Source organism: Ictidomys tridecemlineatus, chromosome 5 (assembly GCF_052094955.1).
Source record: "Ictidomys tridecemlineatus isolate mIctTri1 chromosome 5, mIctTri1.hap1, whole genome shotgun sequence".
Taxonomy (NCBI): domain Eukaryota; kingdom Metazoa; phylum Chordata; class Mammalia; order Rodentia; family Sciuridae; genus Ictidomys; species Ictidomys tridecemlineatus.
In genome coordinates this window covers 90450548-90466962 of record NC_135481.1, presented here as the reverse complement: position 1 = coordinate 90466962, position 16415 = coordinate 90450548, and the positions used below count along the sequence as shown (strand labels likewise).

The following is a 16415-nucleotide window of genomic DNA, read 5'->3' as shown; positions in this document are numbered from 1 at the left end:
TTTACAAAATAAAGTGTTTGTTTATTATGAAATTAGAGATGGAGGCCCCTCCCCTTCCTCCTTCTTTCCCCTTCCCCAGCTGCCTCCTCCTTTACTCCCCCTCTCCCTGGGGCCTGGAAAGCACACAAGACAATGCCCAGAGCTGGGATGCCCAGGGCAGGCTGACAGCTGGGCAGAGCTCCAGGGAGGCGGCCACGAGGGGGCTGGAGCTCTCCCCCTGGGAGGCAGGCTGGCTCCCTCCTTCTGCTGGAGGCCAGTGGAGCCAGGATGAGGCCATGAGTGATGGATGGAACCATGCGGGCAGGTCTGTTAGGACAGGAGCAGCAGTGAGAGGCAGAAATTAGGGAAGGGCTTCTATCCACCCCTGGCCAAGCTGTCTAGAGACACTGACCTGGGGCAGAGCATCCCCTGCAGGAGGGTGGGCAGCAGTGGCTGGAAGTTTCTCTTGCTTTTGGGATGGACGACAGAAAACCAAAACCAAAACCAAAAAAAGCCAGTCACAGGGACTCAGAGAGGGGGGAAGTGTGGGTGGGAGACAGACACAGAGCATATTTGTGGGCAAGAGAGACAGTATGTGAGAGCTTTAGAATCACAGAGACAAAACAGTCACAGAGAAAGCGGAATCACAGTGAGAGAACAGAGGTTCAGGGTCAGAGCCATAAAACCCAGACCAGGACAAAGGGAAAGTGGCACTGACAGAGATCCCTGGAGAGAGATCCTCCAAGTGGGAGGTAAGGGCAAGGGAGCCCCAGGGAAGGAAGGAGGGACACAGGGACGGGAGGAAGCCTGAGGCCTCTGGCTGCTGCGGCCTGCCTGGACCCTGTGGGGCTCACTCAGAGGACCTGTACTGGCTGCCCCACCGCGGCGGGCAGGGCCAGGGCCGGCGCTCAGGGGGCTGGGGGCTCTTTGGCCCCATATAGCTCCGCCAGGGTGCGGAAGAGCGGACCCCAGTCGTCCACGGGCTCCGCGGGGCCAGGGGTGCCACCGGCCTCGCTGCCAGAGCCCAGGGAGCTGAGGGAGCCGCAGGAGGAGCCCCGGCCCTCATAGCCATACACCTGCACCGAGTCGTAGGGGGGCACACTGGGGTCCTCGTCCGCCTCACGCAGCCGCAATGCAAGCAGTTGGGCCACGTCAGCAGGACCCGGTGGTCGGGGCTGGCGCGCAGCCCGGGCCCGGGGCAGCACGTCGCGACGCACTGGTGGCCCAGGAACTGGTGGGGCAGCCCCATCAGGGTTCTGCAGAGCCGTGATGTCAAAGGCTTCCGTGTCTTCCTCGCCGCCCCCCTCGTCATCATAGGTGATGATGTTCTCGCGGACATCCTCCTCCTCAAGTACCATTAGTGCTTCTTGCTTCTGCCGCCGCAGGGCCACGAAGAGCACCACTAGGGCTGCAGGAGAGTGCACACAGGCCTCTGAGCCAACAGCAGGAACAGAGCAGCGTTTCCATGCTAAACACAGATAGGTCAGGTGGAAGAGAAGGCACAGTGGCCTAGGGATCGCAAATCCTAGGTTTGACATCTGATGATCTTTGCTTTGAATCCTGACTTCACTTCTCACTTGCAGTGTGACCATGGGAAGTCACTTAACTCTTCTGAATCTCTTTGACCCTTGGTTTACTTATGTGGAAAACAGAAAACTGCCAGGTATGGTGGTGCATGTCTGTAATCCCAGCTACTCTGGAGGCTGAAGCAGAAGGATTTTAAGTTAGAAGTCTGCCTCAGCAACTTAGTGAGACCCTCAGGAATTTAGTGAGACCCTGTCTCAAAAATAAAAAAATAAAAGGACTGAGGATGTAGCTCAATGGAATACTACCCTGGGTTTAATCCCCAGCACCAAGAAATAAATGAACAAACAAAAACACCAGAAAATCTATTTACCTTTTAGGGTTATTGAAAAGATAAAAATTAAGTATCACTAGTGATGTGCCCAGCACCACACTTGGCACAGAGTAAGAGCTCAGTAAATAATTCTTATGGTTTGTTACTGTCATTATGGATTGGCAGATCAGGGACATGAAGATCGAACTTTTCTCTTGGATACATTAGGTAGTGGGAAAATCCTGGCATTAGGGGTCAATTAAAGCCCTATGTCCAGGGAGCTGTTTCTTCTCCATTCCCCTTCAGGCCAGGATCTATGGCCCACAGTGGCCTGACTCACCAAGCAGGGTGCCCACACAGGTGACGATGGCAAGCAGGGCGCCAGTGCTGAGCCCAGTAGGTGAGAGCTGAGCCTCAGGCCGGCAGGATGCCACGGAGCCATCAGGCCGGCAGCGGCACACACTGACAGTCACCGTGGCAGTGCTGCTCAGTGCTGGCTGCCCCCAATCCCGCAGTTCTATGGGAACCAGGTAGGGGGCCTGGCGGGGTGGAGCAGGGCGGGAGGGCAGCAGCAGGCTGGCGGAGCCATCTGTGGGAAAGGGAAGGTGTTGGGGCACCTTGTGGACATCTTCTTGGTAGGATTAGTCCAGCCCTTAAAGCCAGCTTCCCATGGGAAGGTTTGCAAAGAGCAAATGAGTATAAACCTACCTTCTGTTGGGTGGAAGGCCTGACAGGGGCAGGGGTCAGGCAGGCTGGGCTGGGTGGTAGAGGAGGAGAGGAGGGAGAGTCAGGCATGGGCATGATTATGGCTGCAGGAGGCCACCCACCTCGGTTGTCCTGGACAGTAAAGTTGGCATCAGGGCCCAGAGGACCTTGAAGGGAGACTCGGCTACTGTTGCCGACTTCATCTCTGTCCAGGGCCCGGATAACCTGAATCAACTGGGAGGAAGAAAAACGGCCTTGAATGGAGTGCTGCTTGAGAGACGCCTTGAGAGTCCAACCCACCTGCCTCAGCTGCTCACCTGGCCAGGGGCTGCAGAATCACAAACAAAGGTGTCATAGGGCTCAGCCAGCTGGGGAGCATTGTCATTCTCATCCAGGGTCTGGATGGCCACTTGTACACGGGAGGCCTGTGCGGAGCTATCTGAAGCCAGAACACCAACACATACACACCACATATGCACACATAACAAAGTTTACACATAAACATACATGGTGTGTGGTCATGGATGTCATGTGCAACACACAGCATGCACATTTAATACATGAAATAAGCATGTAATAACGAAGTAGCAGCAAACCACATTGTGAAGCAAGTGGAACAACATTGCCAAGTACATAGAATATTGATATAGTACCCGAGATAGTTGCAGTACATAAGATATATGTGGTAGAATATAGTACCCATGATATATGTACACAATAACCCACATGCAGGACACATAGAGCATATGAAAAGTAAGTAGAGGGTACATACAGGTTATATGCAGACAAGGGTCATGAAATACACAAACACATTCATAACACATATTCAAAATGAGTGTTAAAAAACAAATACAACATACATGAAGCAGATGTTTGATATACACAGTACATGCAGTGCCACCCCCGTTCACATACCTAGGGCCCAAAGAAAGCATTTTCACGTACAGTGATCACGCATAGCACCAGTGAATGGACACACACACACACACACACACATTCCATCAGAGATCTAGGAGGCTATAGTGTAGCAATAAGTATTACTTAGATTTGACCTTGGGGAAGAAGAAGCTTCATGGTCTACAAAGTGCAAAGCCAGGATGGCCTGGCCATTATGGCCAGACTCAGGCCCCCTATTCATCCATCCCCTTCATTTAGTGGCTCCCCGCCATTACTCTACCTTGTTTTCCACTGCTAATGCCATCCAGGAGAGAATGCAGAGGTGCACCTGTCATCTCTCCTAGGCTGAGTCTCCCAATTCCTTTAGTCTTTTCCCTAGGCAGGGGGAGAGCTGGCTGGCCCTGGCCAAAGGGGCTGAGGTCATAGCCTTGGCAGGGGAGGCTGAGTGGACTGCCTGGGATAGAGCCTGGAGACTGGATGGGGAACAGTCCACTCCTTCTCTGTAGGATGGGCCCAGGGATGCTAGCCAGTACTGGGTAGGGGTAGGAGCAGGAATGGCAGGAAAGTGAGAAGACAGCAAGGACACATACATACACAGCTACATATACAGGAAGGCAGGCACAGTCATATGATGTATGTCTACACACACACACACACACACACACACACACACACACATACACACAAGGCCATCCTTACAAGCACAGACATAGCACTGCCAGATAGCACACAGTTGTCTATACAGAAACACAAACTCAGACACATACACTTAAACACACATGAAAGCCAGTATGGTTGAAGAGATAACAGCTCAGACTATAGACCGACTGGGTCAGATGGCTCCACCACTTAATCTTTGAATGACCTTGGGAAGCTACTAAACTTCTCTGCCTGAGTTTCCTCATTTAAATATGGGGGAAAAAAATCATATCTCCCTTATAATGTGTGGTGATGATTAACTAAATTAATCCATTTTTGGTACTTAAAATAGTGCCTGATATACAATAAGTAACAAATCATTATTATCTCTCCACAAACACACGTACACAATACAGTATATACAAACAGCTACTTGCATATACAACTATATACATCCAATCACACATATGCAGAAATAATAGCAATAAAATTCTAGATACTCGATCACTAACACATTTCCAGTTATATATATATATATACTCACAAATTGTGTGTAGGTGTGTACATATATTTTTCACACATATGGATTTATAAACATATCTGAGTTCTACCCACATGTACACATACTTCACTGACATACACAAACATCTTCATATACAGTCCCAAACTTGATATAGAGTATGAAGACAGTAGAGGCACAAGAAGGAGGTAAGGGACTGTTCACAGAAGGGAGGGAGGATTCCCTGTCTCCCCAGGCCATACTGGGTACCTGAGGGAGAGGCACAAGAGCCTACTTATGATGCTGGCACTCCTCCCCTACCTTGAGGGCTTCCACCAGGCCTTCTCTGGGAGGCGCTGCTAGTACACTCCTCCTTAGCTGCCGAAGGAGGTGCCCAGCCCTTTTCTGGCCCCCAGCTCCAGCCTGAAGCCGAATGTACTGGGTAGACAGATGCATAGGGAAGGAAAGGTAGGGCTCACTGAAGCAAGACCCACTGGCTCTATGCTCTGAATTTGTGCAAGTCAGGTGAAAGGGAACATTTAGGGACAGAAGAATGCTCAGGGAGACCGACTGTGCCCAGCCCAGCCCAGCCCAGCCCAGCCCAGGAGACAGGAGGCCTGCTTGGAGGTGAGGATCCAGGCTAAGGACCCAGGAACTGGATACACTGGTGAAGGTGTGATGGCAGTCATTGCCCTTCCCCACCCACATGCTCAAGGTCAGCCCCTCTGCCAGCAGGATGCTGCCTCCTCAGGGGCCCAGGACTCCTCACCAAGCTCAGTGGCCAGCACAGTGAGGTTGTGCCAGACACGAGTCTCACGGTCCAGGGGTACTGCTGTTCGGATGGTACCATCTTCGGGCTCGATGGAGAAGCAATGCTCTGGATCCGAGTGGGGGAGGATGGAGTATCTGAGGAAGATGGGGCTATGTCGGTGGCTGTCCTCCCTCCCTTGATTTCCTCCCTCCTGGGCACCTTGTTGGACCTCCTGGCTCATCTGGGCAGAGGGCCCAAGATCCTTGACCAGAGCCTGCCCCCTGCACCCAGAGCCATAATTCATGTTGGAGTCTCCTTAAAAGGCAAATATTCCCAGGAGTTCACCTCCATTATACATCTGTCCTAAGTTTCAGGGGGACTCTATTTCGTGAAAGTGGAGAAAGAGATACAGAAAAAGATTAAAGTGGATTATACTACCCGTCTTTCAGATTTCTGGGCTCCATTGTGTGGACACAAAGACTTGTGTTTCAGCCCTGCTCTGCTTTGGACCAGGTGTGTGGCCTTGGGCAGACTGTCTCCTCCTTTTTTTTCTCTTCAGGTGCTGGAGATTGAACCCAGGGCCTTGTGCATGTGAGGCAAGCACTCTACCAACTGAGCTATATCCCCAGCAACTGAGCTATATTCCCCAGCTAGATTGTCTGACCTCTCTTTACTTAACTGCAAAATGGGAATAACACCAACATCTCCCTCCCAATGACAGAGATGCTGGCCATGCAGGTGTAAAGAATAGCTTGTTCTCAAGATAGATTAGAATCTTAGCCCTACCACTTATTGTTGGCAAATTGCTTAACCACTTACAGCTGGCCTCTAAAACAACTGGTGATGGTAACACCTACTTAATAGGGCTGATGTGAAAATTAAATGTTATCCAGTGGGTAAAATGTGAAGCACTTAGGGAGGGATCAATAGAAATCCACTTATCAAATGAGATTATACTTAGCAGGGTGTGGTAGTGCATACCATTTTCGGGCTTGATAGAGAAGCAATGCTCTGGATCCCAACTACTTGGGAGGCTGAGGCAGGAGGATTGCATGTTCCAGGCCAGCCTCAGCAACTTAGTGAAACACAGTCTCAAAATTAAAAAAAAAAAATTAAAAGGACTAGGAATGTGGCTCATTATAGACTACCCTTAGGGTCAATCCCTAGTACCACCAAAAAAAAAAAAAAAAAAAAAAGAAAAAGAAAATTACATTTGCCTGCACTACCACTGGGAGGTGCCACTATAACCTGCCCAGGGATGGGTAGTGGTTAGCCAGGCCCTTCAACCCTTCCCTGGGACTCAGGTCTGCAGATCAGCAAGGCAGGCCACAGGTGGGACAGTCTTGCTGGGAAGTATGACCTGTGGCAAGGTAAAAGGGGCATGTCCTTGGGTGGAAAGAACCCACCTCTGTGCTCCTCTCTGGAGGCGCTGTCCCTCCCCTAGCCCACATCCCAGCTCACCTGATTGGACTGGCTGGGGAGTCTAGGTCAGCTGCTGAGACCTGGCCCACCAGGATCCCTGGAGACTTGTTCTCCATCACTGTCAGGTGGTAGGCAGCCTGGGTGAAGGCAGGTGGCTCTGGAGCATCTTGCACAGTCACTCTCACTGAAGCCACATCCTTGAAGGGCCCTCGCCGCAGGTAGGCTGGGTCAATGAGTGTGTTGGTGGCCTCTACACGGAATGAGTAAGAGCGGCGGGTCTCAAAGTCTAGGGGCTATGGTGAGATAGAGAGTAAGTGAGGCACGTGGAAACCAGGGCAGGTCCAGTGTGAGCTGGAAGAAGGTGGAGTCCCTTCCCTATATGCACCAGGTGCTGACAGGGGGTGGTTCTAGGAGGGCTGTGGCCTAATGGTCAGCACATTACATAGTATTGTGACTCTAGGGCTTTCCCCAGATCCACTGAAGACTTATCAAACAATGTGAGTCAGTCATTTTCCCTTTCTAGGCCCCCGGGCCTCACCAGAAAGATGAGATGGCCATGATCTCTGTGCTCCAACATAAGGGTCCTGAGTATGTTCTTGGAGACCAGTTAGAAATGTGCCCAGTGGGTGAGGCAGGAGGAGATGTACTTGAGTCTGCAAGTGGTGCTGGGGATTGAACCCATGGCCTCACACAGGCTATGGTAAGTGCCCTAGCACTGAGCTACCCATCCAGCAGAGTCTGCATGTGTTAATAATCAGGAGGCTAACCTTGCGGACAGTGAGGAGCCCATCTCGACCCTGGGCATCTGTGCTGATGCTAAAGGCCTCTGACCCTTCCCCATCCAGGATGCTGTATGCCATGAGAGCATTATCCCCCAGATCTGGGTCCTGGGCCTGCAGCCGGCCCACCAAGGTGCCAGGCCCAGCTGTCTCCACCACGGAAAACTGGTACAGGCCTGGGGAGGATGGAGGGAGACACATTCTTAGAGTCAGCCCTCTTCCCTAACCCCAGCACTTCCTTCTCCCAGGGTGTGGGCTGGGGTCGGGGTGAGGATGGATGGTTTCTTTAGAGGCTGTAGGGGTGGGGTGGTCAAGGGTCAGCTCAAGCACAGTATTGCCCCCTTACTCTGAGGGAACTTGGGGGGGTTGTCGTTGACATCGCTGAGAGTGACCGTCACTGTAGTGCTGCCTGATAGCCCCCCCATGTGGCCGCCCATGTCCTTGGCCTGGATCACTACTAAGAACTCCTCCTGGGTCTCCCGGTCCATGTTGGGGATCGCTGTACGCACCACTCCTAGGGAGAGATACTAGGTCAGGGGGTGTCTATCCTGGGGACTGCCCACCAGGGTCCTGAGCTCCATCCTCACCAGTCTGGGGGTCCACAGAGAAGAAAGGCAGTCCATCTAGCACTGTGTATACCAGCTTGGCACTGTTCCCATAGCTGGGGTCATCAGCATCATGAGCAGTCACCTGGATCACTGATGTCCCTGTGGGGGATCCCAGTACCCCACTCAGCAGCAGTAGGGCCAGATGAGGGGTCCCAGATGTGAGGGAGGCTGAGTTAAAGGAGCTGAATTCTGGGGCAGACAGCAAAGGAGGAAGGAGAGGTGAATGGGCACCTATTGACTGCAAGTGGGGCATTCAGAGTGGGGGTGCTCACCAACATTGGACATCTCAGGTACTGTAGCATGGTAGGGCCCGAGAGGAAACACAGGTGGATTGTCATTGATGTCTTGCACTTTGATGATGAACTCTGATGGGGGCTCCAAGGGCCGATTGGAGGCTCGGTCCACAGCTTGAGCCAGTAGCACGTATTGTGCCTTCTCTTCCCGATCCAGGCTTTTGGTGACATGGATATTGCCTGTGGCCTCGTCAATCACAAATACAGTGCCTGCTCCCTCTCCAGTCAGCAGGTACTTGGTGCGGCCCTCACCCCTGTCAACATCTGAGTGCAGCTGTAGGAGTCAGGGAAAAATAGCAGAGGGCTCCCAGTGCAGGGAAAGAGGGTTAAGTCTAGGTTTGGGTGGAGGGCTGGGAATCCTGAAGGACCAAGGTCATTGCAGAAGTGATAAAGTTGCAGGGCGGGGCCTAAGGGCCTGACAGAGTAGTCAGAGTAGACATGGGAAGGGCTAATCCTTACCTTGCCAATAAGGACGGGCTCTGGACCGGCATATTCCTCAATGACAAAGAACTGGTTCCAGACCCAGCTCCTTCGGGTCCGCAGTAGTGCAGGCCCTGGGCGCCCCCGGGACCCTGCCCAGGCCCGAACTGGGGCTGCCAGACGCCCCATGCAGCCCCAGCCACCCAGCCAGGCCAGTAGGAGCCTCACCAGGCCCCACATTTTTGGATTCCAGCCAGGGCTCTGTTCACTGGCCGGGGGTGCTGAGGCTGGGCTGGGCCAGGTGGCCCATGAGCTGGCTGGGGTGGAGGGGCAGATGCAGTGGGGCTACCCCATGGATCCACACCTGTAGGACAGGTAGCTGCTCAGGGTCAAGGAAACCCTAAACCGTATTCCTCCCCAAAATTCTAAAGACCAGATCTCCAGAGAACCAAGACACCCCAATGCCCAGAACCCAGACTAAGGCAGAGAGCAGTTTGCTCCTTCCCTCCACCCAGGCTCTGCCTGTATTCACCTCAGCCTTGCAAACTGATAAATCTCTGACCAGTCAACTCTGAGTAGAAAAGCTGGGGAGGAAAACAGAAGAGGAGATGTTGGGATGGTTTGGAATCCCAAATCCTGCCCCATCCTCCCACCTCAGGCATGTAGCCAGGGGACTGGAGGAGGGGGGACTACCAGAGAAAGGGTTTAGAATTAAGGGGTTAGATTCAGAGGTGTGGCCTTAAAGTGTCTATAGGGTCAGGCAGAGAGATGACAAGGAGTGCAGTCTAAGACAGGTTGAGAGCCCATAAAAGTCCCTCCCCTATGGGAAGCCCCCACCTTTCCAGATCCCATCCCCAACCCACAATGCCAGCTGCAGTCCTTTGAAGGGGGATTGGTCTCATGAGGCAGAGTGGGGGCCAGAGCTAGAAGACAGGGGACAAGGTTTCAGGCCAAGCAAAGAGACAGGGGCCAGAGACAGTGTGATTGAGGGCTGGACCCAAGACTCAGGGGTTGTCCAGCAAAGACAGAGAGAAGATGAGAGAGACACAGAATGGCAGGTTGGTGGGGGAGAGGGAGAGATATGGAGAGATGATATCTGAAAAGCAGAGAGAAGTCATAGGTACCAGTCTTCTTGGGAGCTGGTTGGGGTGCAGAGGGGCTTTCAGCATGTGTGTATGGGGGGGAAAGCACTGGTGTTATATCAGGCCTTGGGAACTTCATTCCGGGAGAGGGAACAGACACGAACAGAAGAGGTAGGGAGAAGCTGCGGGAAGGGAGCTAGGGAGAGGACCCTTCCCACTGTTCTCTCTCTCCTCTCTCCTCCTGGGGGGCCTCCTCAGGTAGCTGTCGTTTCCGCCCTTCCTCCCCCAGAGCAGACACACACCTGACAGTCCGTTTGCTCCCGAGGGAAGACAGGCCAGAGGGAAGCTGGGGACCAGGGAAGGAGGCGGGACGAGAAAGAGAGAAGGAAGGGTATAGAGGAGTGGGAAATAGGATAGAGGGAAGGAAAGAGCGGAAAGGGAGTCAACAGGGGAGGGAAAGGAGAGCGGGAAAGGGAAAAGAGAAAGATAGGAAAGGGGAGAAAGGTGGAGGAAGGAAAAGGCAAAGAGATGGGAAAAGACAGGACAAGAGGGAGAGAAGATTGGGAGAGTGAACGGGAAGAGACGGCAAACAGGCAGAGAGAAGGAGGGTGAAGAGAAATAGAGAAAAGGAAAGAGGTGCGAGGGAAGCAAGGGAAGAGGCAGAGCGCGGGAGAAGGGAGCCGGCAGTGGGCTCGCAGCCACGGAGCGCACTGCTCTGAAGATACCCGCAGGCAGCTGGCCCCCTGCTGCTCCTCCAAGATTTCCGACCCCAGGCTCCCGGGCAGGCGCCCTTACCTGACACTACCGAGGGGCCCAGGACAGCGGGGAGCGCCCCCGCCCGTTCCCGTCGCCGGCTCCCGGGGGCGCAGCCCCAAGCAGATCCTAGCGGGCGCCGCGGCTCCGCTGCAGGTCTGAGCGGCCCCGGCGAGAACAAGGGAGCGAGACGGAGGGGGCGGGGGAAGGAGGCTCCGCCTGCGGAGGAGCGAGGCGGCTCCGCGCCGCGCGGGAGAGCCCAGCCTCCGACCCTCCCCGGCCAGCCGGGCCCGCGCGGCGGGGGCGGGGGCGGCGCCTCGCGCTCGCCCCCTCGGTGCTCCCAGGCGCATACAGATGCGGCGCCCCTCCGGGGCCTGGCCCGCAGCCTCCGGCAGGGCACTCGGGCAGGAGGACAACATCCAGGCCACAGCGCCAGGCCATTTCCGAAGATCCGTCAGGGAGGGTGAAACAGCGAGCGCCAGGCTGCACGTCGCCCGCAGCAGGGCAAAGAGCGAGCGCGCGGTGAGGCGGGGAATTAGGAGCCCACTGCGGAGACCAGGCTCCCCGCTCCCGGACCCGGCTTTTGGGACCGGTGTAGCTGCAGGACAGCATCTTGGGATGTTTGCACTTCAGAACATCGTAGCGCGTCGACTGGGGTGGCTCTGAAGGATGGCAGGAGGGTCCAGGAAGCCTACGAGCCGGGCCCAGGGAAGGGGTCAGGGATGCAGGCACGACATCGGCGGGAGGGCGGAGGTGGGCAGTGGAACCTTTTTGGGAAGCTCATTTGCAAGACCTACAGAGTGTGGGACTACCGCCCCCTGGTGGCAGTTGTAGAAAGCACCTCGAAGATGGTGAGCAGGTGACCAAATGCCCAATGCACAGGACTAGGAAGCGGGAAGCTGGCCATTCTAGGCCTGCTGCAATGGAAATGGGGTGTTTCATTCCCCTGGGGTTCCCCTTCCCCCAAAGTGAGCAAGACCCACAGCAAGAATGAAAAACTGTGGGAAGTTCCTGCTTCATGAAACAGGAGTTGGCTGGAGTGCATGTAGTCTCAGTCGTGACTGCTCCATGCAACAGCCATTCTCTTCAATTTGGCTTCTCACCCAATCCCTTTTCAACAAAAGCCACACACATACTTGTTAAAACTAAGTCAGATTTTTATTTTTTTCCATAGACCACATCATTTAATAATAAAAAAAATAAAAATAAAAATTGAACGAAAGGAAAAGGTGGATATAAAGTGGAACCAGTGGGCAAGAGGCAAAGGCTGCAGGACAGAAGAGACTGGGAACTGCAGGGGCCCGGGGACTCAGGAAGAGATGCTGATTCAGCTCATAGGTGACCCAGTCCTGGCCCCGGCTGTTCCCAAGAGGAGGCTGTGAGTACCCAAGGAAGGTGGTGAGTAGGACAGAGGGAAAAATCAAAGAGGTTTGGGGGACTTGGTTGTTTCCCACCTCTGGCCAACCACCTCCCTCCATAACCTGGCTCTTCCCTCTCACAGACTTAATGGAAAAATGAGAGGGAAGGGAGGGCTAAGCCCCAACAGAGAGGTTAAGGAGAGTGTATGAGGGGGAAAGATGGCCACTGCTCCATTTGGTTATGTGGGGACAGGTGGCAGTCATACTTCAGCACTGGGCAAATGGTGTGAAAAACCCTTGGTTACAGGGTGGTGGTGATTGTACCTATCCCTCTGTGGCCTTCAACCCCCTGGGGCAGAGTGGCTGGTACCTGCAGCTCTCTAGTGTTTTTCCAGCTAGCGACGCCCACCCCTGTCACGAACAGGTGTGCTGCGACTTCGGCTTCTGCTATGGCGCTTGGTGTCTCTGCGATCCCTCTCCCTGCCTCGTTCCCGGTCCCTTTCTCTATCTCGATCTCGGTCCCCCCTGTCCCTCTCCCTGTCCCTGTCTCTCTCCCTGTCCCTCTCCCGGCTATGCTCTCGACGTTTCTCCCTCTCCAGCTGTCGGTTCCGTTCCCGCTCAGCTTCCTTCTCACGCTCCTTCTGTTCTTCTTCTTCTTGTTCCTTTCGCCGCTTTTCCCGTTCCTTGGCCCGTTCAGCCCGCTCTGCCTCCTTCTGAACAATCTGTAGCCAGAAGGGTAGAGAAGAGGCATTGCAGCTCTGCTTGTCTTGGTCCTACTCTGTCCATGTTGCGTGGATCCCTCACTCTTATCTCAAGGTCACTGTAAGCTTTGCTAAGCAGGAAGGGGGGGGAAGGGACTTCACAATTGGACCAGTCTTTCTCAGGAGCCTCTTTTTCAACTTCTATATGCTGATAAGCATTGGTGATATCCATGCCCAACCTGTTATTTCCCTAGCTTCCATCACCCTAGATGTAAACAAATCTCTTTTCTCTTGAGTTTTAAGCCTGAAATTCTCAAAAGCATATTAAAAAGCATAATCACCTCCCTCCCAAAAAACAACAAAAAACCCCACAAAGAAATGGATGACTTTATAAAACAGATTTCTTAGCCAGGCCTGTAATCCCAGCTACAGTTCAAGGCCAGTTCTGGCAACTTGGTGAAGCCCTATCTCAAAATAAAAAGGGTTGGGAATATAGCTCAGTAGTACAATAATCCTGGGTTCAAGCCCCAGTTCTGCAAACAAATATAAGCCAGCTTCTCAGATGCCTACAAACCTCAGTTCCTGTTAGGAACAGGATCATCTTCACTCAGATTTGGTTTATGTATTTATCTGGCAGTGCTGGAGATGGAACCCAGGACTTCAAACAGTCTAAGCAAGCACTCTACCACTGTGCTGCATCTTCAGCCTTCAGGTTTGTTTCTTCTTTGGCATACTCATCCAATTGTTTCCTTTTTTTGTTTGCTTTGGGGAATAAGCCCAGGGGTGCTTTACTACTGAGCCACATCTCTAGTCCTTTTTATTTTTTGAGAAAGGGTCTTGCTAAGTTGATGAGGTTGGCTTTGAACTTGCAATCCTCCTGCCTCAGCCTCCTGAGTCACTGACTTCCCTTATTATCCTAAGCCAATATCTGGGCCTATTCACTTTCAGCCATGTGAATATCCTCTCCCACTGACCTCAAGTCTTGCAACTTTGAGCATGAAGCAGAGTACTCACCTGGCTGTCAGTAAGTGGGAGCCAATAGATGCAGGGAGCTGCCTTAGTCTTACGAAAAAGATCATCTAGCAGCTTGGCAGGTGGCTCCTCCTGGGCTTTCTCTGAGGTGTAAGAATATGAATCACATGATGCACATGACCCTGACCCATCTCCCCTTTGGGTCTCTGTCCCACCACCTAGGGGACACATATGCCCCCACAACTAAATACCTTTCTTCTCACTTTTCTTCTCTTTAGACTTTGCACGTTCCTTGCGGCGGCGATCACGGGAACGTGATCGGGAACGGGGACCTTCTCGAACTTTATCACGATCCCATTCCCGCTCTGATCGAGTTCGTTCTCGTCGCTCCATTTCCCGTTCCCGTTCTGCCCACTGTTCCCTCACTGCCCGTTCTTGCTCCCGCTGTTCTGCCCGTGGGTGCTGTGGTGGCTGGACTGGGGGTGGAGGCGGAGGGTGAAGAGGCCGGGGTACCCCCTGTTCCTCAGTCTTAGTTTCAGAGGGACGGTCCACCAAGAGGCCCCGGTGGTAGTCCAGCTGTGGGCAGAGGAGGAACAAGTACAGTCAGTTTGGAGACACTATCACTCCCATTACAGAGACCCAGGAGTACAGGCACTTTGAGGAGCTCTAGTTCAACTAAGGGAACTAAGTAGGCAGGGAGAAGAGAGATGAATAATCTCAGTGACTACAGATTTGGTCAGTGTCTCAGCTGGAATGTAGCAGAAAATGGTTTCCCCTGTCTCCCCTTCTTCCTCTCCTTAAGTTTCTTACCTCATCTTGTTCAGCGTAGTCAGCACAAAGGAATTTGGGATTGGACTGGGGCCATTTGACCCCATGCAGAGCTGTGCGGGTGGCAACTGCTTCCTCTACTGTTGAGTACTATAGAGGGAGAAGGCAGAGAGTCATGGTATAACTTCAATCTTCTCACTTGCCACAATGCCCTTAAGCCACACTGGTCACATAAGGAAATATACACCACAACCTATAGAATCATTTTCTTCCCCTCACCGTTACAAAGCAATGAGATTTGATCTTGTCAATCCAGAAGGCCTCTTCCACCAAGGTTCCTGTACGTCCCAACAATTCCTTCAGTTGGCCTAAAGTGAAGGGACGAACCTGCCAATGAAAATAGATTTTCAGGGCTGGGAATAAAGCTCAGTGGTTAAGCACTTGCCCCAAAATGCATGAGATCCTTGGATCAATCACCACTACTGCAAAAAAAAAAAAAAAAAAAAAAAAAAAAGAAAAGATTTTCAGGGTCTTGGAGAGGGCAAGAACATCCATATATCCAGTCTTAGAAAATGATTAAAAGTATTTATTCAAGGTCAGGAAATGAGTAACTGGCAAATCTTGGTGTTCAACCTCAGATGCACGAGCCCAAAGCTCAAACTCTTTTAACAACTAAAAGTCTGGAATGTGGGCCAGGTATGGTAGTACACATTTATAATCCTAACTTGGGAGGCTGAGGAAGACTGGAAGTTTGGAAGTTCAAGGCTAGCATTAGCAACTTGTCTCCAAAAAAATAAATAAAGAGAAGATTGGGGATTGTAGCTCAAAGGTTCAATCCCCATGTTCAATCCCAATGACTTACCAAATTGGAGATATGGACGATGTTACTGATTTTGCCCCGGGGTGGGGAGGGCACCTGGGCAGTTCGAACTGGGTCATCAATTGTAATGGAAACTCCAGACTTCTGCTGGCTAATGGACCGTCGAGTTAAAGTGTCTCCTAAAGTCACTATCAAAGAGAGCACAAGAATAGCTTTTAGTAGGGAACAATGTTGGCTTACCTCCTAAATATTGACTCAAACAGCCACTCTTCAATCTACATGTGCTGAGCATCCATAATGTACAAGGAACAATGCTAGGCTAAGATTCAAATATTAAACAGATTCTCGCCAAGCTCAAGTAGCTTTAATATCTAGAAGGAGATGACAAATATGGGGGGAAAAAAAAAAAAAAGGACTAAAAGGTAGAAAAAAACATCAAATGCCTATAGAGGTCCAAATGAAGTGCTTTGGGAATCAGTGAACTGCATTGTATTTCATTCACCTTTCTTTACTTCATGTTCCACAGGAGGTGGCAAGGCTACCTCTACTGACACTTGGGGAGGTACAGGGGGTTCTGCTTCAGGCTCCTTTTCTTCTTCCTCTTCTTCTCTCTGCCCATTTTCCTGGCCTTCTGCAGGTACTACCTATAAAGGTACAAGATAACAGAGGGTGTGTCTATCAAAACCATACTAGTACATTCTTTTCAGCCTCTAGTGCTCTGGTGAGACAGTAGTAGAACCAACCTAGAAGGTTCCTTCTGCTAAGGGGAGATTTTTATTTTCTCTTTTTTGCAGCACTGAGGATTGAACCTAGGAGCCCTCTACCACTGAGCTACATCCCTAGCCCTATAAGGTCTTGATAAGTTGACAAGGCTGGCCTTGAACTTGAGATTCTCCTACCTCAGCCTCCTTAGTAGTTGGGATTACAGGTCTGAGCAACCAAGCCCAGCTAAGGGGAGACTTTATTATTTAGTTAACTCCCACCAGATCCTGAGATTGTTACTACATCAACTTTGTCTTAAGAAAAACTAACACAGGTCAGGCATGGTGGCACATGCCTATAATCCCAGTGGCTTGGGAGGCTGAGGGAGGAGGATCATGAGCTCAAAGCCAGCCTCAGCAACTTAGCAAGA

At 52.0% G+C, this 16415-nt stretch overlaps 2 protein-coding genes across 12 annotated transcripts in view; both read right to left on the bottom strand.

The window, feature by feature from the left end:
* Cdh24 (cadherin 24) lies at positions 1–10922 on the bottom strand. 5 transcript variants are annotated; one of them, XR_013439083.1, is made up of 15 exons: positions 10707–10917; positions 9362–9413; positions 8869–9193; positions 8389–8683; positions 8096–8215; positions 7855–8022; positions 7497–7684; positions 6769–7022; positions 5326–5462; positions 4878–4994; positions 2839–2960; positions 2644–2755; positions 2157–2405; positions 392–1387; positions 1–306 (listed from the first exon to the last, which is right to left on the bottom strand). XR_013439083.1 is itself a non-coding variant. In XM_021735589.3 (14 exons), the coding sequence occupies exons 3-14, from the start codon at positions 9067–9069 to the stop codon at positions 888–890; spliced, it is 2463 nt and encodes an 820-aa protein (XP_021591264.2). In that variant the 5' UTR covers positions 9070–9193; positions 9362–9413; positions 10707–10917; the 3' UTR covers positions 1–887. The 5 variants fall into 5 exon arrangements, 1 of the variants encoding a protein (XP_021591264.2); XR_013439086.1 differs by lacking the exon at positions 2157–2405 and having other exon boundaries at positions 10707–10922; XR_013439084.1 differs by lacking the exon at positions 9362–9413.
* Positions 10923–11800: 878 nt separating this feature from the next.
* Positions 11801–16415, bottom strand: part of Acin1 (apoptotic chromatin condensation inducer 1) — a 36927-nt gene continuing 32312 nt past the window's right edge. For all 7 annotated transcript variants that reach the window (XM_040275319.2, XM_040275317.2, XM_040275321.2 and 4 more), the window contains 7 exons: positions 15786–15927; positions 15326–15471; positions 14743–14850; positions 14506–14613; positions 13947–14271; positions 13738–13838; positions 11801–12744 (listed from right to left, as the gene is read on the bottom strand). In XM_040275319.2, coding sequence (XP_040131253.2) covers positions 12418–12744; positions 13738–13838; positions 13947–14271; positions 14506–14613; positions 14743–14850; positions 15326–15471; positions 15786–15927 — 1257 coding nt within the window. In that variant the 3' untranslated portion in view covers positions 11801–12417. The remainder of the gene's footprint in view (positions 12745–13737; positions 13839–13946; positions 14272–14505; positions 14614–14742; positions 14851–15325; positions 15472–15785; positions 15928–16415) is intronic.